The 25,973-nt window shown below is 32.3% G+C and overlaps 2 protein-coding genes across 2 annotated transcripts; both read left to right on the forward strand.

The window, feature by feature from the left end:
* The first annotated feature begins 3,187 nt into the window (after positions 1–3,187).
* On the forward strand, positions 3,188–25,096 carry LOC106062895 (succinyl-CoA:3-ketoacid coenzyme A transferase 1, mitochondrial-like). The gene is made up of 15 exons (XM_013221208.2): positions 3,188–3,345; positions 7,571–7,679; positions 8,822–8,955; positions 9,042–9,134; positions 9,527–9,676; positions 19,591–19,697; positions 20,272–20,440; positions 20,578–20,689; positions 21,176–21,270; positions 21,401–21,522; positions 21,753–21,828; positions 22,423–22,512; positions 22,621–22,701; positions 23,038–23,139; positions 23,287–25,096. The coding sequence occupies exons 1-15, from the start codon at positions 3,262–3,264 to the stop codon at positions 23,320–23,322; spliced, it is 1,560 nt and encodes a 519-aa protein (XP_013076662.1). The 5' UTR covers positions 3,188–3,261; the 3' UTR covers positions 23,323–25,096.
* Positions 13,084–18,049, forward strand: LOC106062899 (syntaxin-2-like). The gene has a single exon (XM_013221214.2). The coding sequence runs from the start codon at positions 14,635–14,637 to the stop codon at positions 15,526–15,528; it is 894 nt and encodes a 297-aa protein (XP_013076668.2). The 5' UTR covers positions 13,084–14,634; the 3' UTR covers positions 15,529–18,049.
* Positions 25,097–25,973: the final 877 nt, after the last annotated feature.

Consider the following 25,973-nt stretch of genomic DNA (forward strand, 5'->3'; position numbering starts at 1 on the left):
AATGTAAGTCTATTAAATAAGATCTGAACGAAGTTGAAAAATTCCTTTATCCCACTTTCGTCAGAGTGTTACAAGATCAGCTGTCGTCATCGAGAAGTACATAGAAGTCAAATTCATAAAGCGCTGGCTGTGAATGTGTATGTGTTTCGTGTGTGGATGTTGTTCGAATTTTTCATCTATACTGTTATTGTACAGTAGTTACGCTGATGTCAATTATAGTCAAATTGAATTTGATTTGGATCAATAAAATTATCTTATCTTATCTTATTAAATAACATCAAGGCATAAGATGTTAACAAAAAATAAATAGTCAAGTATCCTCTCAGACCTTGCAATGTATTGGGCCAATGATATAAAGGTCACTCATTTCTTTAGCCATTGACAAGCTGACTTTTTTTTCCCAAACTAATGTCAGGTACCTATTTAGTACCAAAATTTAAAGTCCTAGTCTTTGCTAAGATTTAAACCTGATACCTCATGGCTCGTAAGACAAGTGCTTTACCACTCACCACCATGACCCATAGATTTACATCAGTGGTTCCTAAACTTTTTCCATGACGAAACACTTCGAACATTCTGAGTATTTAGCGGAACACTTTGTTGCTTATTTTTTAGATTAATTCACGTTTCGGCCTAATAGTTAACTATTCCAGTAGTTTGAAGAACACCTTTTCAGTTTGGGAAACACTGATTTAGATAGATTCACTAACAGATGATAGTTTTACCGTATCTTTAGCAGTTGAAACTAATTTCTTTTTACAAGTACAGGGAATTGATAGATTTAGTGTTGTTGCTTTTTTAAAAGAATACATTTGATGCATTGTTGTTATTTTTTCTCTTCTTTGAAGTGAATGAAAATATCAAGAGTTCACTTATGTTTTTAGGCCTATCAATCATAATTATAGCGGAGGGCCCTCGCTTAAACATTTTTTTTTTTGGCTGTCAATTTTTTAATATTTTTTGTGAAACTTTTTTTTTTGTAATCTTAGAGAATATTATCTATTTTCAATCTCTTAAAATCATGTAATGTTCCCATTCTCTCCCTTGTATTTCCACAACAAACAAAAAAAATTAATAAATTACGAAAACAGAAGCGTGATAGTAATATAAATTCATGGTGTGACATATGGGGTTGTTTGTATTTGGAAATGTTTTGTATAGAGTTTCTAATTTATATGTTTAACCCTAATGTTAGTAATAATCGTTGTGTCATTTAGTGAATAGCCGAACCATCGAATTCAAAGATATAAAAGTAAACATTGCAAGAACAACGAAAACTTGAGTAATGAAGTCTATAGGTATGGGAACATTTGTGTGTGTGTGTGTGTGTATTTAAGTGGTACGTGAAAAAGAAAAGCGATATTGTTCCTTATCTAGGAAGCAGGAATGTTATTGATGAGAACGGACAACTGAAGCAGGTACAAGGACAACTAACACCATACCAGACTCTACTAGATCTAGTACCAAACAGAGTAGATGAGATAACAGAAAAATGCAATCTAAAAAGACAAATGAAAACAAGGGACGTAATTCAATTAGGGTTTAGACCTCGATGTAGGACTCATTGTAAAAGTGCATTACCTTGTAATGGTCGAAACGAATCTATAGACGAAATCCAAGGAAATCGACTACTTGATTATATAAGAGTAACACCAAAGTAATAATACCTTTGAAGAAAATGAAAAAAAAGGTATGTTTATAAATTTAGCAAGCAATATTCAAGTATAAAATTGAGATTTCGCTTAAAGACTATATAAACAAATGCATAAGCATAATTTTATGTAGTCCATATGAGTCAACGAGATAAGGCAGCGTAACTGCTGACTGCACCATATAGGCTATAGCATATGCATAAATAGATCAAACTAAAGTCTTTAACAGACCTATTCTTATTGCTCTACAGATGTAGGCTATCGTTGCGTGTATGCTTGTTACTTTGTAGACTACTGTAGTCATGGACTACCTATGCAAAGCGGTCCGAGGTCCGGGGCAGAATTGAACCACTGTGCCAAGCGTTTTCCTGCGTTAAGGGCTTCAGAAATTCATTATCCTGACGCATGTAACGCCCGGCCTTTTTGTCATAGAAAGTAGAACACATTAAAAAAAATTTGCATTAAATAGGGGTGAAACGGTATGGGCCAATACGCATTTTTAAATTAAGTCTTAAAAAGATGCAGACCTAGCAAGGACCATTTTTGTGTAGCGAACCTAATTTGGCAGTACAATGGTGTTTACCATTATATAGGCTTAAAGTCAATTCAGATAGCGTTAACGTTAGTGGAGACGTTTTGTAATTGTCTTTTTCAAAAAGAAAAATTATTCGACATTGTTTATTAATTATACAGATGTCACTCACAAAAAATGCTATTTATTTTAAAGGTCCTACTTAGAAAAGAAACCAACATTTCTTGCTTAAAATATTTTAAAATATTTTCTTGGAATACTGAAATATGCCTATAAGTCCTATTCAGTACCAAATTATACTTATGACTATAGGTCTTAATTCTATTCAATTTGACATATGGGGCTCCTTATAAATTAATACAACTCCCCGCTGGTAGGCCTAACGCCCATATTAACATTTAATATTAATATATGGTTACGCATATTAGTCTTATTATCAAAATCAGGAGGTCCTAAAGCTTAATTATATCAAGCCACTCGAATCTGTATGGTAAAATGTTTCTCCCATATTTATCTTGAACGGACTACATCTATATATATCAAATTATATATGTCTTCGGGAAACGTAATGTATGTCCGCATTCATTCAAGCATTTAATTAATTACATTTTGAGCATCGTCTTCTATAAATGTAGATCTAAAGGTCCATCATTGTAATTGTAATATTATAAAGTCTCATAGATATATACATTTGCAGGATTCTTTCTGGAGAAAAGGGGTGGGGATGGCTCGGGAAATGGGGCGGGGGGAAAATGTTCCAATGTTTTTTTTTAAATCTAACATTCATTAGTTATTGAGACCAAAAAAAAAATCGCTCTATAAGTTGTATAAAGGAGGTATTGTCTTAAAAAAAAAACTATTTTAAAAATGTTTTCTTGTTGTTTTTTTAAATTTGGATAAAGATCTATTAAATTGTCTAATGAATCTCAACACTATTGTCACTATAGATTTGTAATCGCGATCAACTAGCTGACGGTACGATACCGAACCACGGTAACTGTTTACAAGTCAGTGTCTGCTATCTACTACACTCGTTCTGTGTTACATTCGTCTTTTTACGTCGATCGGGTAAACACCATGGCTGGTCTGTTTTCGTCCTTTGCTCATCAAGCTGGTAAAAGGGTATGCAGAAATCCTGCATACTATTTGCCTCTTTTAAAGGTATTTATCTTTGTAAATTATTTACTAATCTTATTGTCCTTTTAGAAAAAAAAAAAGTCGTATAATTAAAATACACACTCATAAAACATAGAGGTCTTGACTACATCCAAGATGACCTAGATTTATAAACACCCCCTTTCTAGCGAGTTACGTAGTCGTAGATGTAAAAATCCCCCATTCATGATCTTGAATTTGTTCAATGTTAAATATATTTGATAACTGAAATACCCCTCCCTCTCCCCCAATTGATCTATTAATAGACATGAATTCTCTAGCATTATCTAGAATGTAGAGATAGATCTAGATATAAGATCTATTGATCTGGATATCATTTTAACATTTCAAAATAATCATTGACATTGAATAATTGATTTATATTTATAATATCTATAGATGTCTAGTTATAGTTAAGTATAGTCTTTTATTGTCTAGACTCTAGATGTATATAGATCTAGATCTAAATCTAATTTCATTGTTTTGTAGCGTTCGAATCTTTCAAAATTTGATTTTAAAGTCCTAAAACGATTCTCTATAATTTCTATAATATAATGTTCTAGACACATAGATCTAGATCTATAGGTCGGTATATTATAGATCTATAATATCATATTTTTATCAATATCTTGTCTACATCTCTATAAATAATAAGAATATATATTTATCCCTCATATTTAATATTATAGATCTATTTTCTTTTAGCATCATAAAGCATAATTTAATTATTGTTTTCAGTAACATAATAAAATATTGTTAACAACTTGATCAATATTATAGATATCTGCTTGACAATTACAAAAAAATATGGTTGGACTTAGAACCGGGTACCGACCTCTGGTTGATAAATATGACCTTTGACATTTATCTGTAGAATCTGTACTATATCAATAGGGGGCCTATATTTTTGATCAAAGTTCACTTTAGATAAGCCAGAACAAACTTAAGACTACCATTTCACTTTTTAAATAAGTTATGTTATGTTAAATGTTAAAGTATATGTGTGTGTGTGTCTGTCTATTTAATCTTATAAAAATGAATTACATGACAGGTCTACAATTAAAACTAAAACAGTTTCAACTTCTAACATTTGAATTTTTATTTTATTGCTTATATTGAACATATATTGTGTATGAACTAAATGTTTTGAATCTGTAAGCTCACTATAAGTAATGCATATCAGGGTGTGTGTGTGATTTGATTTGCAGTTAACTATAGGGATGAACCCTGGTTTTAATATTCATTTGCATGTCACCAATATAATAATAGGTACTATATATTATTATAATTTGTATTTTTTTGTAATTGAAAAATTTAATGTTTTAAAAAAATTCTATATTCTTACAAATCAAGTTTACAACTAAAATTGAAAATGATAATTTTAAGTTAAGCAAAAAAAAAACAAAACAACAACCAAGGATCTTAAAGCTAGATGCATAAATAAAAAATCTTAGTGCTAGTTATATTTCTACATGAAATTCATAGTAAAAATTAAATATGTTCATTACATTTCATTTGAATTCCATTAAATTGTGAAGATGCTTATCCTCTGAAGAGAATTTTGGTGGAATATGGTGGATAATTATTTGGTAAAGGGAGTTGATCTTTGTCTTGGCTACCATCTCCTAACATATAGCCCTCCCTTTATAACTTAAAGCTACATGTAAACTTTATTCATTTGACTCCAAGGAATCATAGAGGGAAATTCAATTTTATTAGTAATGAAATAAAAATAAATTTTAAAAGATTTTTAAGAAAGTATTTTATTTATAAATACATTTATTTTTTATTTTGTTATTTTGGAACATACACATTTATTTTTTATTTTGTTATTTTGGAACATACACATTTTTTTTTATTCACTTACTGTTACAGCCACCGTTTTTTTTTTTTGTTTTTTGGCACAGATGTCCAGAGTATGTGAATGAGAAGTTGGGCAAGTGTTGGTAGATCTCTAAATGATGTTAAAAAAAAAAAGGTTCATGGGGCTGCATAGTACTAATCAATATTAATTTGTTTTATGCTATTAGTAGTTGGACTAAATTGTATAGATAAAACAACTTTTTTTTTGCACAATTCAGAGTGCTGCACAATAAATACTAATTAATATTGATTTATTTTGTTTTTTTAATGTGGTAGGTAATTAGTAAAGCTATTTAGCTTATCTTTTTTTCTGTGATCTATCTTCTAGGATATACTGTTACGATTGCACTAGACATTTAAGAACTTAATACCTGTAAAAGAATTTACAAAGTAGTGTTAACTTTTAGTATTAATTACATAAAACTTTTGCATTCTCTTTAACCAGGTTGATGTATCAATTCTCTTTTTCTTTAAATTGTATCCTTTCTTTCAGTTTTCATTCATTCGCAAACTTCATCTATTTTAACCAACACATTGTTTTCAAATTTACTTTATAGTTACTTCCTTTGGATTACTTCCCCTCTCTGACCACAGATTTTAACATTGTTCCTTTGTAAACAGCTGTTACATGATCTGATACCCAGTGACATGTACTTTTAATGTACACATTTATACATAGCATTGCACATTAGCATTGCCTTTTATTTAATTTTCGTTTCATTTACTGTTCATTTTTCCTCTTTTTTTTTCTTTTCCTGTTCTTTTGGTTGTCTAGTTCATAATTTTAAAAGATTTGAGACTGCAGGATCTTTAGGCAGTATCAATTTAAAACACTGAAAGTAAAAGTTCCCCCTTTCAGATCTTGTGGTCCATGTTTCTATGACTGACAGTTAAAAAAATTTTTTAGGCTATACAATAACCAACCTCCAGCTAATGTCAGATACCCATCAGGAACAAAAGTTCAAAATTCCACTCCTCACAGGTTGGCTGCTGTGTCATATGGTAGGCGCACTGGACTATTGTTTGGTTGTTTCAGTGGTTCCGGGTTCCCTAACCCTCATACCCTGCCCACTGCCATCCCCCATCTTTAAGCGGGAAGTTTGGACTAAGAAGTAGATTATCTTCAACTCCGAAGGAACATCCAAAACATGTAAAACATTTTGCAAACACAAAAACCCTTTTAATTGACCACCTTCTCCTTTAAAAGTTCCCCTCTAGACCTTTCGATCTTTAGGGCAGATGATGTTATCTGTTTCTTTGGCTAAGGGTTAACTAGCAGGGTGTTATGTGGCAAGCACAATGACCAACCGCCTTTACTTTTTTCAAAACAAAAGTCACTAAAGTCTCCACCTTCTCCTTTAAAAAAAAATTAATAGTATTTTGTCATGGTTTGCAGCTATGTTTATGCTGAATATGTCCAGATTTCTTGGCTTTTTAGATTGACAGTCTAGTAAAGTTAATAATTAATGTATTTATTCTACTATAATAAGCAGATTCACTTTCAGCAACTCAAATGTCAGATTGAGAAAATTCACATTGAAGTGAAATTCATCTCTGTATTTTTTATCTTTAAGAGTGGGAAAGAAAAGTACTGCATATTTTTTTTTTTCCAAAGTATTCATTTCAATTTGAAATATAGGTTTACATTTTGAGATCCTGTTTATGCTTCATGAATTGAGTCGGTGTTTGTATAGTCAATACAGGATATAGGCATTGAACTATGCCTGCAGTAGTGTTGTGTTTTTAAATAGCTATGACACAAAGTTGTCTGCTCTGTGACATAATGACCTTGACAATTATGATAATTAAAATGTCTGTCAAGGTTCAGTACCTTGCAACACAAAGTGAAGAAAATTCCATTCACCTTGTTCTACAAGTATTGCATCATACTTGTAGTATTGAATTTTAGCACTTATATTCAATGTGATATTTCTATTACACAGTTGACACAAATGATTTAATGAGTTAGAAACATAAATAAAAAGCTAAATCAATAAACGTTTTAAAAATATTTTAATCTATCCTATAATCACTATATTAGTTTATCTTTCATGTCAAAGAATAATTAAAAACAAAATCTTTTGTTTCCAGATAGGCTTAATAGGTTATTTGCACAAATGTTTGGTCACTTTTATGGTGGTAGGCATTAAATTAGGGACGTGGGGGAATAGGGGTTCTAAAGTGGCAAGGATAAATGAAAGACCCCCCCCACACACACACACACCAAAGCACTGTTCTCACAATATTAGTTGCTTAATGTTTTATCTATTTGTAAATTTATATTTTTTTCAACTGAGAGGATTATTAGAACTTTTTACTTTTTTTTGTGTGTTGTTGTTGTCTAAGAAAAGTGATTTTGTTTCTGAAGGTATCCAGTGCCCAGTTTTCCTCAACTTCCAAGCTAGATGTTCAATTCTTTAACTCTGCTCAGGAGGCTGTTCATGATGTAAAGGATGGCTCAAAGTTATTAGTTGGAGGTAACTGGTTTTTTTTTTTTATTAATCTCTAATAATTTCATTTGTCTTGATTACAAGAATTATTATAAATTAATTTTTAGGCAAGTTTTAGACATGCTGTACACATGATCCTGAAACGCTTTTTTTAGGTACATCTTTTAAATGCTTTTTCTTAAAGATTTTGCAATTACTTAAAACCAGTCACAGTTATCAACATTTAACTCTTGACTTGCTCTGTAGAGACACTGTCTGAGTGTGCACATGTGTTCTTAACTCATCCTAGTCCACAACTGTGTATCAAGAGTCAAACAGATCCCTTAACTTTACACTGCCAAGCCAGGTTTTGATCTGGTGGCATTGTCAGGATGTTTCTCTATTGATACTCTGAATGATAATTTTGAATCCAAACCATACCAACTTTCCTTCCCTTGACAATATAAAGAAGTCTGTTAAAGTGTGGACATATTTTATTTTTGTCTCTCCTCTATACTCATCAATTTTCAATAGTCTTGAACTGAATTCTTCTTTCAACTTCAGCATGCCCACCTTTCATGGATAACAGCAGTGATTTGTTCAATTACTGGTGAAACTAATAATGATTCTCCAAATTCTCCATGGTTAGCTCATGATGGGAAAGTATAGGCTGAGGCATGTTTTTAATGACCTGCCTTCCTTTTTGATTGTGTTGTCTTCAGTAAGTTTTGAAAATTCAGCCTTATACAGCATCTGTTGATGATTTCCATGCTCAACACCTTTAGCAAAGCATTCTGGAAATAAGGACTTGTTTAATGGTCTGAATCTTGTACATCATGACACACTTCTATCTTACTCTTCTCATCTGTTGTTATTGTTTAAAGATTATGTACATGTCACATTTTTGTTTCTAGCTGTTTGGGGAAGTGACATAAACCACTTGGTGACCTATCAAGGGGGCTTGGGTTTTGAATAGAGTTGAGTTGTGTTTGCTCAGTACCTAAAGGCAGCACAGATACCTTCTGTTTGATAACCCTCCCTCCCCTTTCCAAAATGTCAGCAAAAAAGATTGGACCATAGCTCACTGGGAAATGAGCATAAGTAAGCACTATACAAAAGGTATTATGAAAAAAAATGCATGTTACATATTATTGTTGACTAATATTTTCATTCTACTTTGTGTGTTCCAGGTTTTGGACTTTGTGGTATCCCAGAAAACCTGATCAAAGCTCTACTTGAGAAGAAAACAAAAGACCTGACAGTCGTTAGTAACAATGCAGGTGTTGATGACTTTGGCCTGGGGCTTCTTTTAAAGCAGAAACAGGTTATTACTGGTAACTAATAAGTAGAGTAGTGTGGCATATTTGTCATTAGCTTGTGCTAATCTACTTTTATTTCTCTATGATTTAGATCAAACGAATGATATCTTCCTATGTTGGAGAAAATCAAGAATTTGAGAGACAATATTTAGCCGGAGAATTAGAAGTAGAGCTCACACCACAGGTATGCTTAAGAGAATTAGAAGTAGAGCTCACCCCACAGTTAAGCTTAGATGTTCATAAATAATTCTAAGAGAGAAATTGTGTCAATGCTGACTTACTTTCAAGTATTTAGATTTAGAAATAACAATTATAGTCGTCTCCCTTGGAAATGACAGTAGAAGTAAAATGTCCTTATCGAAGAATTATTTTGTGATAAACACTTTAGGATTTAATATGTTTTCACACAATTTTGATGGAAATAATGCGCCACTTTTTCTGAACGCAGGTTTATTAAGATGTTAAGTTTAAACAAAACGAATACAAAAAGCTCTGTTAAATTGCATAATCTACTTTTATTATTGCATAAATCAAAAGTCTGTTTTAACATTTCTTTTGCTTTGTTTTACCAACTAGGGCACTTTAGCTGAGAAAGTACGAGCTGGTGGAGCAGGTATCCCAGCTTTTTTCACACCCACTGGATTTGGAACATTGATTCACAATGGTGGAGCCCCCATCAAATACACGAAGGATGGACAAGTTGAGATTGCAAGTAAACCAAGAGAGGTAAGGTTATTATTTTCTCTCACCAACATTCACTCCGCCTGGAAACTAAATGAGACAAGATACAATATATATTAAACTTTCTGAATAAAAATAACTATACAGTTGACAAAATAATTGTTAAAAAGACATTGCATTTTGGGTTTGAAGATTGAGGTAGAATTAATAAAGTATTTTACATGACTACTGAGACCCTATTGACATACACCTAAAGTAAAATCAAATAGATATACTTTAGAAGACAAAAATTCAATTCGCTACAAAATAGGATAACTAATCTCTGTTTTCTTTAATTCATCTCATTACATCACTTCATAAACTATTTTTTTTTAATTGATGTTGGGTTTTCCTACTATTTTATTATACCATTTTCACCCTTTTAAATAATATTATTCTTTATATTCACAAGTATAATAAAATTGTCGCTTAAAACTTGATGATGTATTTTGGTTTAATCTTCTAACTTGCTCATTCCTTTTGTATAGTAGAGTGTGAATGTTAGTAAGCTTGAAGATTTTAGATTTCTATCCTCCAGGTAATCAGATTTTGGCAAAAAAAAATGTTTGAGTGTTAATGCACTTTACAATTCTCAAGATTCATCCAGACATTTACATTTTACTAAAATGTGTGCCACAACCATCTTGTGATAACATCACTGTTGAAGGTCAAGGCCAATTTGGGTATACTAAGGAGACACATTATTTCTGAAACACAAAAAGCTTGATATTCACAACATTTAATAAAGCTAGCTGGGCCAAATATAGTTTTAAAAATTTTTTATTGGCATAAAAAAGTCATTTTTTTTTGTAAAATAAAAAAACCAACATATTTTGCACATTCGAAATTGGCTTATTCAGGATTAAATTAATCTAGAGACAACTGAGTGTTACATTTTTGGATGAGGCTGATATATTTAACTTGATAGTTTAGTGCTCACTGATTGTAAAAGTAAAGATGGCCCACAGATATTGTTAAATTGAACATAATCTGTTTTATTGACACTCAGGTCTTTAAGGTCACATCATGTTTTATCATTTTAAGCTGATTATAACTTTCTTCTTAATTGTAGTACCACGAGCATTACAGGCATTCTTCAATTAAAATTGCGATCAAACCTAGCCATTGCTTTGAAAAGAAGAAAGATCTAGACTCTAGATGTAAATAAGTTTGGCTAAGAATTCAACTGAATGCTATAGCTTAGAATTGTAAAAAACAAGATGAAATCATATAGGATGTTTTTTTCAAAGTTCTTTTTTCTCAATAATCCAAAGTGGAAGGACTTGGTTTAGGTTTAGCCTACTTCATGTGTCATTACCACCCTACTGTATGCTTAATATACTTGCGTTGTAAGCCTTCCATTGGTGCCGCCCCATGGCTTCAAGCATCCCTTGAAATTGGTGGACCAAATGCCATTTAACTAAGGCATTCATCTATCATCTGCGACATATAACACTGTAGACCATCCAGTACTATCTTTGCATATACTGATGTGTTGGCATCAGTAGACTCTGGGAGAGACAAAGTATTGCCTCTGCCACCTATCGAGAGTGGCAGAACCGATGGGAGGCTGAGACTCACAATAAACTCAGGTAGATTGTGGCGGATGTCAGGTGGCGGCCCACATCTAAGGGTCTGACAAGGCGTGGTAGCACGACCATGTCCAGACTTAGGATTGGCCACACCTACATCACGCACTCTTTTGTGCTGAAGATAGAGGAGCCCCCTCTTTGTGAGTACTGTGACTCTCGCCTCACCATGGAACATATCCTCATTGATTGCCCCAGATACCAGGATGTCAGGGAGAAATATTTTAGAGCCACTAACTTAAAAACACTATTTGACAATGTCGACCCTGGGAAGGTACTGGGGTTTATCCGGGAAGTGGGGTTGTCTACGAAGATCTGATTTATGAATTTGTGAACATGTACTATTTACATTAGATTTTTACAAAATTATTAAATTTTTACTACCTTTACTATTTTAACTGTGAATAGACCTTGATTTTAATGATTTAACTGTATAGAATTTAGCCCTTGTTATGTAGAGAGAGAGAGTAGTCCTTAAGGAACTGCAGGCACGACATGGCCTAAATTGTGCCGATGTGCCCAAAATCAAATCAAATCACTGGGAGAGCAGGTTATAAAGTTTACATTGAGTTTCCCGACTCAGTTGAATGTCCAAGTTGTAGTGTCCAAAGCTTGGATGCAGCAGCCATAGCAATGAATGAGGGGATAAAGGACGTAGGCTTGCGACTTGGTGAGGGAGACTAAAGCTCTTTGCAAAACCAATGGATCTTGCCCCCCCCCCCCACCCCATATCAACATTAAGCAATTTCTACTTGTCTTATTGTTGGACACGTAGGCCTTCATCTATTAGACCTATTAATGTAGGCCTACCTATTATGGAGGGAGAATCTATTCTGCTGGTCTTATTGTTGGACATATAGGCCTTCATCTATTAGACCTATTAATGTAGGCCTATAATACCTATTATGGAGGGAGAATCTATTCTACTTGTCTTATTGTTGGACACGTAGGCCTTCATCTATTAGACCTATTAATGTAGGCCTACCTATTATGGAGGGAGAATCTATTCTACTTGTCTTATTGTTGGACATATAGGCCTTCATCTATTAGACCTATTAATGTAGGCCTACCTATTATGGAGGGAGAATCTATTCTACTTGTCTTATTGTTGGACATATAGGCCTTCATCTATTAGACCTATTAATGTAGGCCTACCTATTATGGAGGGAGAATCTATTCTACTGGTCTTATTGTTGGACACATAGGCCTTCATCTATTAATGTAGGCCTACCTATTATGGAGGGAGAATCTATTCTACTTGTCTTATTGTTGGACACATAGGCCTTCATCTATTAGACACTCTTGTAAATAGACTGTCCTTTGGTCGTCTCGATGGTCCCGGGTTCCTACCCTGCCCCTTAACATGCATTAGGCCTACTGGATTGACCTAGGGACGCGTCATCATCATCTTTTGGAAGAAACGTCTGTAGTTCATAAGATAAGTTAAGGAACATCGGAAACGTAAAACATTCACAATATTGTTTCTACAGATGGACACAAAATGTTTTCAAATCAGTTTTCGACTCATTAGGCTTTGTACCGTGTAAGCTTTCATGCTTGATTCACGCCTACACACATCACATGCGTATATACTGGCGTTATCGCAGTAGTGATTTTGTCGGCTTACAATATCAACTAGCCCATATGATCATTTCATTCCAGAAATCTCGCAAATGAATGTAGGCCTAATAAGCCCATCAAATCATTCTAAATGGCCACTCTCTTAGCGTTGAAGACCTCTTTGCAAATCAGGTCAGCACGATATGCATTGACGTAGCCTATCAATCACTGTCGAGAGAAATGTATAAACCACTGGGTAAATCTAGCAGCGTTTTCGGCCGCCATCAAACGAAAGTGGCGGAATAGATAGTTCCGTCTGTTAACCAAAATCTATTTCTCCCAAGCAGTGGTTCTCACAACTCTTCTGTAGTTTTCTGAGACTTGGTTTTAATTATTATACCATAGATCATAGAATACCTCTTCAAGCTTTATTTCAGTGTGCGTCACCTAAAAACTTGATGCATGCATTCCGTATCTTAAAACCTTCCTTCAACCCAACGTTGACTAGATCTTGTAGCGCACAGAGAACTACAGAAATATAGGTTTCAATTATTAGCTTCGTGAGAAAGCAAAGGGGACGAGTGGGAGGACAACATTGAGGAATGGATGATCAAGTCTGTGGAAGACAAGTCTACTTTCTGTGGAGAGACCATCTTTTCCCTTTGCAACTTCTTGTGTGACTAAAGAGGCCAATCCTTGATACACAGCTGCGGTCACAGGTTGGGCATATGTAGGCTTATCACCAGGCACCGTTGCATTTTCACCCTTCTTTCTACTGCTGTTGTGTATGACATCTGCAATCCGGGACCTTTCCTTTATGCTCGCTTTCCATGTGGATCTATCCAGAGACACTCTTTTCCAGCTGCTAGTGTAGATTTTCAAGAGATTCATGTCGCGTTTGCATACATGTGCATATCGTAAAGGTTGACGACCAGCGGCTCTCCTGCCTTCTGTTAGATCGCCATACAGAGTGTCTTGTGGAAGTCGACCTTCTGGCATTCTATGAACCCCAAATTGCGATGGCTTTCCATCCCTAGTCTACCTTAATGATGACAAAAGACGGGGGAATGGAAAAAAGAAGGTCGACAGATTATGTGTGGTGACAGGTGAAGATGGAGGTAAAAGAGAAAAAAAATATCTATACTTTAAAAAAAATAAAAAAATATCAAAAATATATATTACATTCGAAATAACCTAGCGCATGGTTGGATGCCTTGCAGTGTATCACGTAATGGCGAATAACCCCCGATGCAGGTCGAAACAGGGTTTGCGTAGTCATGTGAAACACTGCAGTCAACCTTAATCTTCAGAATCGAATAAATTGTCATTATTATTAGACTTTAAAAATTGTAATGACTACATCTATGTGAATTTATGTGAATCTGTGTGAATTTAAAATTCCGAAGTCAGTCGCGCGACTTACCGCTATGCCGCCGGCCTACGCATCACTACAATGTCATGTGTCTTATTATAAACGTCTCCTCCTATTCATTTTATTCTTTCACCTTTGCCTACTTCTATGGGTTATCGCTGAATCGTTTAGTTCTAGAATTTAGGGCTAAGTTCTAGTCTAGACCTACGTAGGTACGATTTTATAAAAAAATGAAGGGGGAGGGGAGGGAAGAGGAATTTGAACAGTTGGCAACACCAGAAGAAAGGTAATATTTTAGAGTTACCTTTTCCTACAAAATGGCGTTGTTTTCGTCATTGGATATTTTGAGTTAGTCACTGAAAGTGATTAATCAATGATCTAGATTCTATATTTATCGTTTTTATAAACAAGAGGAAGTTGGGAGACTAACGTCTTTTCCAACAATGCCAGTCAGAGACAGGTTAAATGAACTCCATCAGCAGTTAGAATTGCTAGAAAAAGAAAAAAAACCCGGAAAAGGTAGCTTAGGTAAAAAAATGGAGAAAGAAAAAACAATGCAAGCATTTCTAAACGACGCTAGTAAAATCGAATCAGATCTGGTAAAGATGAAAGCAGATGTTGCTGAAATAAAGAAACTACAGCAGGATATGCTTAGTACACCATTCCAAGATAAAGCAAATGTTACAAAATATGAGTCTTTAAGTGAGCAGGTTCGAATGGATGCTACAAAGATTGGTACTTCACTTAAAAGTTTGGAGAAAAAATATGAAATTCAAAATCTGTCTGATGACAGTGCATTTACTCGTGTTCGAACACAACAGTTAAACACTCTTACTACAGATCTCAACCTTTCAACTAATGAATTCTTTAAAATTCAAGCGGAATATGTGGATAAAATGAAATCTCGGTTACGCCGTCAGCTGAGTGCCAAGGGAGAACCTATTGATGATTCAAAAATTAACACTATTATGGATGAGAATTCATACTCTGTGTTTACAGAGAACTATATCACTGATGTTTCCAACGCAGAACAAACACTTAGAGATTTAGAAGGTCGTCAAAAGGATATTCTTGCTTTAGAGAAAAGTATCACTGAAGTAAACCAGATATTTAAGGACATGAACTTGCTGATTACAACTCAGGGAGAGACACTGGATACCATTGAGAGTGCCATTGAAAACACAACAGTTCATGTAGAAGGTGGTAAAAAGGAGTTACAAAAAGCCAGAGAATATCAGTCAAGAGCTAGGAGAAAGAAATGTTGCATTATCATCATTATCATTACAGTTCTTGGAATACTAGCTCTGATCATTGGACTTTCTATTACATATGGTTAATAGTGTTTTAGTTATGTTGGGGGGGGGAAATGTGTTCTTTGTCAATAGATGTTTTTATATATATAGATCTGTATATATATATATATAATATAAAATATTGATAGTCAAAATTATATACTATAGACGTTGACAAACTTTTGTACCTAAAAGAGCATTTTGTTAAAAGTCATCATTAATAGTTATTTGCATAATTAGAATAAATGGATAATTTAAGTGTCTTAGACTTATAGATATAATTATTGGGACACACTTTTGTAACTTGGTTGCTATGTGGAGATTTCTTTTAATTAGCAGAGATTAGTACCTCATTAACAGAAAAACAGAATAAACTCTGTACATTTTGTTGTGTGTATCATGTTGTAGGTATTATTTTTCAAAGTATTACTTCTATAGCAAGTTAAGAGTTAAAAAAAAATTAAAAAATTCAACTGATTTATAATGTGGCTAATTAAAAGAACTAGAACTGGTATTCTTGCTGTAAATATTTCAAAAACTTTTTAAAGATCTTCTTATACATGTGTGTTGCCTATTAGCATTAGTACAGATAAAACCTTTTTATATTCTTTTTCATCAGATCAGTTTATTATATAACTTTTGAATACCATAGAAGTAATTATTTTATTAAACTCTATATGTAGATTCTACAAACCACAAAATTAAAAAAAAACTTTTTTAAAAACTTTGATTTTGAAGAACAGAACAATCTTTTTCTTTAACTTACTGAAAAGCCTGTTAACAATTGTAATGTATGTGGCTTATATTTTATTATCTCAGAACTCTTTTTCTAAAAGTCTAGAATTGTATGCGTCATGTGCCATAAATAATCAGGTATTGTTTTGTAAAACATGTTTTATTTAAATATTTCCTCAATGTCTTTAAAGACTTTATATTATAATAGAAAAAAAATGCAAAGAACTTTGAAATGAAATGATGTACCGGTACTTAGAAAAACAACAACCAACAAATTAGAATAAAATACTTGACAGTTGTTCTACTTTCTTTTACAATTTTGCATCATTATTTAAGGTAATCAGCAAATTTTATTTTTATTGAATTTAAGGGGCATCGCCATAAAAAATCTTTGTGTGTACGTTTGTACCGTATTTTAAGTGGAACCATCGTATAAATATATAATCAAGTATGTATATGAATGATTTGGTCACTGCTTTGTTAGTACAAGAATTTATTATGACTATTAATTTTCTAGGCTCTAGAACTTGATTTCTGGCATTATAAATAAGTACACATATAATGAGTTATATAACATGGTTTGACTCAACCAATGTGTTTGTAAATATAGAAAATGCAATTTGTTGTAACTAGTTTTTTAACATTCATGCTTGCACATATATATAATATTGATCATCAAGTTGTATGCTAAATTAATAATTAAAGTCATTTTTTCTTACTTGTGCATTTTTTTGTAATTTTTTTTTTTTATGTTATCTTTTTTTTTTTTTTTTTTTGAAAGATTTATTGTTTCAATTGTTGTAAGCCTTTTATTGCATTATATATAGTTTTGTTGTGTATTATGCACTTTAAAAAAAACAACATTCCATAATTTAGATTTTTGCCTTTTTTAGTCCAGTCAATAGAAACATTGTATATTCACATTCTGTATGACATTTCAATCAAATAGTTTTTTTCTGTAATTTTATAGATAGATAGGTTTACTGGGTATAAAATTGCTAGAAAATTTATGTATTTGATCTCATAAGAATTTCTAAATTCTACAATAGAACATCAAGTGAATAGATGGTAATTATTTCTCCCCCCCCCCCTTTTTTTTTTTACTATGCCACAATTTAACAATTGTAATTAGCTGCTAAGAATAAAACTTTCTGTTCAGATTGTCAGCGTGAAGTTGATGCTCTCCTGCTAGCTCTATATTTTGTTTTTCTATCACCTCTTTGCCTTTTCATGTCATTGAAGTATCAGGCTATTTATAATTAAGCTGCTTGTTAAGCTGAGTAGATGCTTGACTGGGCACATTTTACTTAAATAATCTCAGCCTCTCACCCACTATATTATAAACCTCTTACTGTGAACGTCACCTGGTGTGTGATAGAGAATAGAAATACATGGTCATGTTTTAAGGCTTCACCAGTACCATAAAATGTTGGCAGTCCGCTTTTGTTGATCTTGAAAATCTTTTTTTATTGGGTGTGCTTCTAAATGCCATAAAGTTTTCACAAGTATCATAAATCTTCATTTGTACATCTGGACATACACTGGAACATAACTAATCTTGAGATGCCAAAACTATGTTAGCATTTGTTCCCCTATGTTTATTAACCAGCTGGGTACTTTTGTATTGTAAATTTTCTTTATATACTGGTATTTAATTATTTTATTGAAAGAAAGTCTATTTCTTATTTTTTAAAAGTAGACAATTTGATAGCAAATGATTGAAGAAGAGAGATTTGTAATTTAAAAACATTTGTTTATATTTCATATGACAGTTCTCAACCATAATTTATTGTTGTATATATTTTTTTAATCATTAAATTTTATATAATGACTTAATGTGTTCTTGTACTAAATTTTATTTGGTGTTTTGTTATCATTATATATATATATATATATATATATATATATATATATATATATATATACACAGACACACTAGCTACTTGTGTTATAAATAGTAGAGTCCACCTGAATTTCTATGATGTTAGACAACCAACTAGTAATTGTGTATTAATTGTTTTTGTCAAAATACTTCATTCATTAATTTTATTAATCAAAGACAATTCTTTGTACAGGAGGTCCTAGGGTTGCGTCTGTCCCAAGTTACCATGTTTTGTGGTTATGATGCATCTCCCTTATATATTATATAAAGCCTTGTTTCATGAAGATAGGCCTGCAAGGGATCATGTACCTCAGTTGCTTTTCCAGACTTTCCAGCCACCTTATCTCTAGATTCACCAGACCCTGTATATCCAGTACCTTCTGCAGCTTGCTCCTCCCAATAAGCCTTTCTTTTCTCTCTTTTTTATGACTGTTTCATTTCATTACTCTGCGTATGTTATGTTTCCTTCATTTGTTTTTAGTGTTAGGAAAGGATAAATACTTACAATATTGACCAACAGTATGTATGTTATTTATGTACAGTATGTACCATATTTACTTATAGTATGTACCGTACGTTAGTTCTGACATACACCAAAAATTGGTTTACACATGGCGTAAGGGCAGATAAACATTATAACCAAATACCCAATGTATATTTAATAAACAATTGTAATTTTCTGAAATTAATATAGATGCTAAAACCAACAAACATCTTAACAATTATAAAACATAATATAGATTAAAAATAATGGGTTTTTGTATGCCATTATTCTCTAGTTTTGAACAATTCTGAAATACACATTTCTTACACAGCTTCCAAAATAATGTTCTTAAAAGTAATTATACATGCATATATATTTCAATATTAATAAAGGCCATGAAAGAAATGAAATGTGCAATACTTAAATAAGACTACAGATTTTTATTTAAAATACATACAGACACTGTAATTAAAATAGTTTCATTACTGTTGGAACTCTATTGGGACACTATAACAGAAGTCAGAGGTGCAAAATATCTGTCAATGAAAGCACTGATGATGTATATTATCAATGAGTATGCAGCAGGCAGGTTTGTGTGCACATACAGTGTTAACTTTGGATGGTTTAATCAAACACAAGTCATGATTAGATCAACAACAAATCAAAATGAATAAGGCATTATAGAGATCACAGTAAATAATTACAAATAAATACAAACTAGACATTTTTTTACTCAGTGACCAATAAAACAAATGACTTACTGCATCTTCAATCACTGACATTAAAAATACAATGAAATAGAATAATAGTTGATTTTTTTTGTATTTTTAGTGTGTGATATTCTTTTCTTTGTAGAATCTTCATAAATAATTCCATCAATAGATCAGTGTATATAAGTTTGATTTTTTTCTTCTAAGCAAAACCAAAAATAACACAAGTTTTGTATTGATTAGACAAAAAAATTTCCTATAATTCTTTTTTTTTTTTTATTTTTTATGATTATTAGCAAAGACAGTTTAATGGAGTCAACTATATTATGGAGGAGTCAATTACTGGAGACTTTGCTTTGGTTAAGGCATGGAAGGCTGATACAGCTGGAAATTTAACATTCAGGTGAGACTGATCTTTGGTATTATGTTCAGGATGCAATTTTGAATGAATTCATCATCAAGACATCTTGTATTGCATGGACAAATTGATATTAATCCTTATCTTATAAATTACAAAAGATAATTAAATCCAATTTGTATCCATGTGTCAATCTAGTCATGCATGCTTATCATTGATTTTATCTCTGCTTAGTTGTTGGTTTTCCTGGCTGATTCAGACAACCCATTCCATGCTTTAATAGCACTAGGGAAGAAAGATCTCTTGTACAAATTAGTCCTACCATATGGAATAAGAAATGTGCTTTTATTCATTCTCTACAATAATTAGTTTTATAGTTTCAATGTTTTGTTTACTCTTCATTATAAAAAACATAGAATGATGTTGACTTTTCTCAGACCTTTATGAAGTAGTTGGCTGCTTAGTCTATGTGCTCTGGGCTTTAAGTTTTGAACTATTCTTGCCACCATTACCCCACTATCCTAGGATGTAAAATACATTTCTGAAAGAACAGAGGAATTTATAAGTTATTTTTTTAAGAATCATTTCTCCACTGGTATAAATGAGCTGTCTATTTCAGAAAAACTGCCAGGAATTTCAATCCACCAATGTGTAAAGCTGCCCGTGTGACAATAGCAGAAGTTGAAGAGATTGTTGAAGCTGGAGAGATTCCTCAGGAAGATGTTCATGTACCACATATATATGTACAAAGAGTTATCAAAGGACCTAAATATGAAAAGAGAATTGAGGTAGGTGTATCATAGTTTTCATTAGATATTATGAAAGATTTTTTTTTACTTACTTTTTTTTTTACTAACTTTTGCTTTAAGATCCAAATAATATAAAAATTAAATAAAACTTTATGATACCATAACATCTTGTTCAGAGACTAACATTGACCAAGCCACAGACCAAAGATGCTGCACCCAACCCTGCTCAGCAGATGAGAGAAAGGATTGTCAAGAGAGCTTCCCTCGAGTTTAAAGATGGAATGTATGGTATCCTTATTAGGGAAATAGAATCAATTTTTAAAAAATTATAACTTATTTTTAGACTGGATGGCATGACAAATTCCTGAATCTTAATTTGATTGTATTGAAAAATATTTTTTTTTACTTATTTAAATACAATGCTAAAATTTTTATATAATCATATTCAAACCATGGACTATTTCCTAGTATTCTATACATCTGTAGCAACATGTTCAATGTGCAGTAATTGCTTTTTTATGTTTGAAAGTGAAAAAACAATACTAGTTTCTATACTTGTACAAATCTTATGATGGATTCTTTAGATATGTCAATATCAGTAAAGAGATTTTATTATCTGTTGGAAGAAAAATCATGTTATTTATCACATATGAATGATCACTTACTGAAAAAAGAATCCCTTAATTTTATACTTGTATGGTAAGTTATTGACACTTACTAGATTGGCTTTTATCCAACAGTTTGCATGATTTTTGTCTTTAACCGTTGGTTTAGTCAATCTGGGTATAGGTATGCCAATGTTGGCCAGCAACTACATCAAGCCTGGAATGTCAGTACATCTCCATAGTGAGAATGGTATCATTGGACTGGTGAGTGACTTCTTGCTGTGTCAAAAAATATACAGTATTGACAAATGAAAAGTAATTAGAAAACATTGACCTTTTTTATTCAATTATTAATTCAACATTTTCTACTTGTATATATGTATATTAATGACAGGGGCCATTCCCTAAACCTGGAGAGCAAGACCCTGACCTTATCAATGCAGGAAAGGAAACTGTTACAACAATCAAGGGAAGCTCTTTCTTTTCTTCCGACGAATCTTTTGCCATGATTCGAGGGTAAGTCTCGTTCTAGTACAAATTTCTATGTTGTTTTTTTTTAAATATTTGTAATACATTATTAAAAAACATTATATGTTGTATCTGTGTATAGATTTTTTGTTCAAGTCACACTTACTAACTAGTACATACATCTCATACTATAATTATAACTATGTGAGTAGTCCTGTTCTAAAAAATCCAACATCTGCACTATATAGTTGTATAAAAATGTTTGTTGTTGTTCCCAGTGGACATGTCCACCTCACTATTCTTGGTGCTATGCAAGTGTCTCAGTATGGAGATCTAGCCAACTGGATGATCCCAGTAAGTTCACCAAGTCATTCATTCTCTATTGATTTACTGGTACACTTTATGGGGAAGTTTTAGTATAAAAAAAACTTTTAAAAAAAATTAGTTCCAATTTAATTATACTGCTCATAAAGTTGTTTGGCAAAAGCAAATGAAATCTGTGTCTGTGGATTGTTTTGTTATTTATGCAAAATATTTGAACTAAATTTATGAACAGGTCTAATTTGAGTTGTATTCACTTAAAGGAAAAAAAATATAGATATTTTATTTCAGCAAAATTACAAAGTGCGTTAATGTTAGTAAAACTCGTGGTCACACTTGACATAACATACTTTTAAACCTAACAGACAGATAACTAATTGTTGCTTTTCTTTACAGGAACTGTTCAAAAGCAACAACCTGCCCCCTTAAAAAATTTCTTTAAGTGTACCAATTTCCTTGTCCTGACCTGCATAGTTTTATTTTTAATTACATATTTATACAAAATCTGCTTATAAGAATAAAAATATTAAACTCCTTCATTATGTATACACTATGATGTATCATTGTATTCACTAACCTTATGATATTGTCTTGTCAGTGTTGAGATGAAGACTTGACTTGTTTCAGGGTAAAATGGTGAAAGGAATGGGTGGAGCTATGGACTTAGTCTCAGGCAGCAGTACAAAAGTGATCATCACTATGGAGCATACTGCCAAGGTAACTAACTCTTCCAGAACTCTAGTACAACTGTTTATATCAGCTTTCACGCTACATTATTTCACAATGTGTCCATGAAATTCTGTGTATCTTACTCTTTCATTGCAGGGAGGTAAGCACAAAATTCTCAAGGATTGTAATCTCCCATTGACTGGCAAAGGTTGTGTGGACATGATCATAACAGACCTGGTAATGTTTCTTTTCCACACTTCTTTAGTTTCTTTACAGCTCTTAATTTGTTATACAATAATATTATAGCCTTTTTTAAATTAAATATTTCTGCCTAGTATTTCTGTGAATTTTTTTTTAAGCAGTTGAGATTACATAATATTTTAGAAAATAAAGTTAACAAAATATTGTACAAACTATTAATTGTCTGCGACTTTCCCTTTGAAAGCTTCATCTCTTTGGCTGTTGAGCAATTAAGGTTGTTTCCCAATCACAAACTTTTTCTTCAAGAAAATAATAAAACTTGAAATAATTTAAGCTTTTAGTAGTCAGATGTTTTCTCTGTCTTTGTTTAAGGGTGTGTTTGAAATTACTAAAGAGAAAGGACTGACAATGATTGAGATAGCTGACGGTGTGACAGTGGATGAAGTCAAGAAAAATACTGGATGTGAAGTTAATGTAAGAAAAAAGAAATATTCAAAATAGATCTGACCTTATGTACTTCACTACTAAGCATGAGATTTTTTTTTTTTTTTTTTGCTAGTTACTCAACCAATAGGATTCATTGTAATGTTAAATCTAACCATGGCTTTGTTTATTTACCAGGTATCCCCAGATCTTAAGCCTATGCAAACATTTTAAATTTGCGAATCATGACAAGAACAGAACATGTTGAATTAGGGAGGAAGTAACTCATCCATTACTCAAGTCACTAGCTAGACATTAACTGTAGATATATGCTATAAATGAAATTCACTTATGATCTTGTTATTATGTCATCTAACCAAAAAGCTATTTCGAAAACTAGTAAAATGTATTGATTGTTATAGTGTTTTGAGGCTAGAATCAGGTCTAGAACCATGTGTACACAAGCTTCCACTCCAAGTGTTAGGTTCATGTGATATTACTCTATGCATCACCATGAGCACAACTTGCTGTATTGACAAGTGAACAATGCAACACATTTTGTTTTGTCCCACTGATAGAGCATTTATATTTATAATTCATTTGTAAGATCTTTAGTCTATTTCAGCAATGTTTATTAACATAGTTTTGTTTTTAGTTTCTTTATGTTAACTTTGAAAGTAATTTTTTTTATTGTATTTCTTATTTTACTTCTTATTGTGTGAATTTTTTTTTGATGTGTTCTCTCTCTCTTTTTTTTGTTTACATAGTATTCTTCTCCTTTACTATATTTGATTTTTGCTTCAATATTCCTGGTACAATATAGTCGCAAATATTTCATAGTCTGAAATGAGCTTTTAAAAATGTTTCTATGTGCCATATAATTTTAAAATCTTAATTCCTAGTAAGTTTCCCTAAGTATATTTTCAAAAATATCTCGTTATGCTGTTTGTAGTCAGTAGAAAAAAAACTTTTCAAAACAGTTAAAATCTCACTCTCCATAATAAAAAAGTCTAAGAGACAGCAGTTGTATTAATTTGTTGTTCCTTCTACAGAATCAAAATATCTTCAGAAAAATGACACATTTCTACTGTTTATTTCATTTTCTTTTAATATTTTGGATGATATTTTTTTCCTACATTTGCAATCACAACTTGATTGGATTCCCAGTAAATAAAAATCTTTTTAACTGGACATTACTGGTATCACCTATATGAATATACTGTACTGACATAGTAAATCTTAGTTCTCACATAGCAAACTAGAGACAACTAAATGGGGATATCAACTTTGTTCATGATTTAGTGCAGTCTCCAAGCCCCTCAGACGCTGGCAGCTAGACTTGTCTTGCCACTAGAGTTAAGAAAGTTCTTGTTTGTTGTTGTAACATTATGTATATGAAGTTCAGTGGTTCATGTTCATGTTTTCATATTGTGCTAGCCTGTGATTGGCCAAAAGTGTATCCCAGTGACTATGTGATTAGCTGCTAATGTCAAGGTTTGAATACCAGTGCTAATTCTGACTATTTTGTTGATTTTTTTTTGTCAAGTCTTAAAATTTTATTGTAACCAATAGTTGATTGGTATTAGTCATTGTAAGGGTAAATGGGGACATTACATTGCTTTGTAATGTTGGAGAAAAGCCAGTCGATGAAATCAATGTATATATATTTTGATTCATCAAGATATCCAACTTGTAGAATAAAAATTGAGGTCTCAAAACATATTTATACTAGCAACATTACATTTGAAAGTTAACTATCTAAAGCTTGAAAGGCATTGACTTTTTATTTTGTATTGTAAGTTTGACACTGTTTATAAAGTCACTTTACTAGTTACAAATAAATTATCTGCCCGGTTAAAACTATAGCTGTATTTAACTTTATCGTTATATCTTCAAGATGCTCTATATAGTATTGTATTGAATTATTTACTGCCCATGTTGCTAGTGATTGAACAGAGTGGGTTGATTGTGCCATTTTGTAATAAATACTTTACATTTTATTTTGTAACTAAGTCTTTTTGTATTTATTTTCTGCGTCTAGCTCTTATACATATTGCAAACCCAAATTTACACTTACAGTACTTAAGATTGTGCATTACACACCAACTATGCGTTGATTTGTCCCCGGGCTATATATATTTTTAATTTTGGCCAAAATTTCCTTGTATTGGAAAATAAAATAGTAGGAAAGGTTTTAAACAAAATTAAAACTATCTGACTGTTCTTCTGCTTCTCAATTCAATTTCAAATATTTTTTGGCTAGAACCCACCAGCCATTTCTTTTTTTTTTCATTGTGCATCGTAAAATTCTACATAGGATTTTGACCTGTGAATTTTGGTTTTCCTCCAGTAAACAATTTGAAAAGGACACCACTATTTAGTCAAATCTTTTCACATGAATTTAAAATTTAGTCAAGTTAACACTTATTTCCAAAGTAAAATTTAAAAAATCCCAATGAAAACACATACACACACTCTAAAAGGCCCCTACATTGACAATTCTTGGTAATTTAATTCTAGATTTAGAATTCATGTTAGAGATGGGAAACGAACTCGAACCTCACTTATGACAGAACCGAACCCGAACTTTGAAACTGCTTGGTACGAACCGAACCGAACGAACCCTCCTTTTCTTAACCGAACTAATTTTGCAATTTTTACATCCCTTTTTAATATTTTGGGTTTAAAAATAAAATTTACTTCAATATTTTATTTAAATTCTAATGATTCCATTATGCGTTGAAAACTTGGGAGGGGGTGGTGGTGGTATTTTGAAAAAAAAAAAGCGGCACGCTTTGATTCCCATGGGTTTTTCCGTACGTGCCGACTCTCCCCTAACCTTGAATTTTCGCGGGCTGTTTGCAATATTGGTTTTGAGTCGAATA

This window comes from Biomphalaria glabrata, chromosome 5 (assembly GCF_947242115.1).
Source record: "Biomphalaria glabrata chromosome 5, xgBioGlab47.1, whole genome shotgun sequence".
Lineage (NCBI taxonomy): Eukaryota > Metazoa > Mollusca > Gastropoda > Planorbidae > Biomphalaria > Biomphalaria glabrata.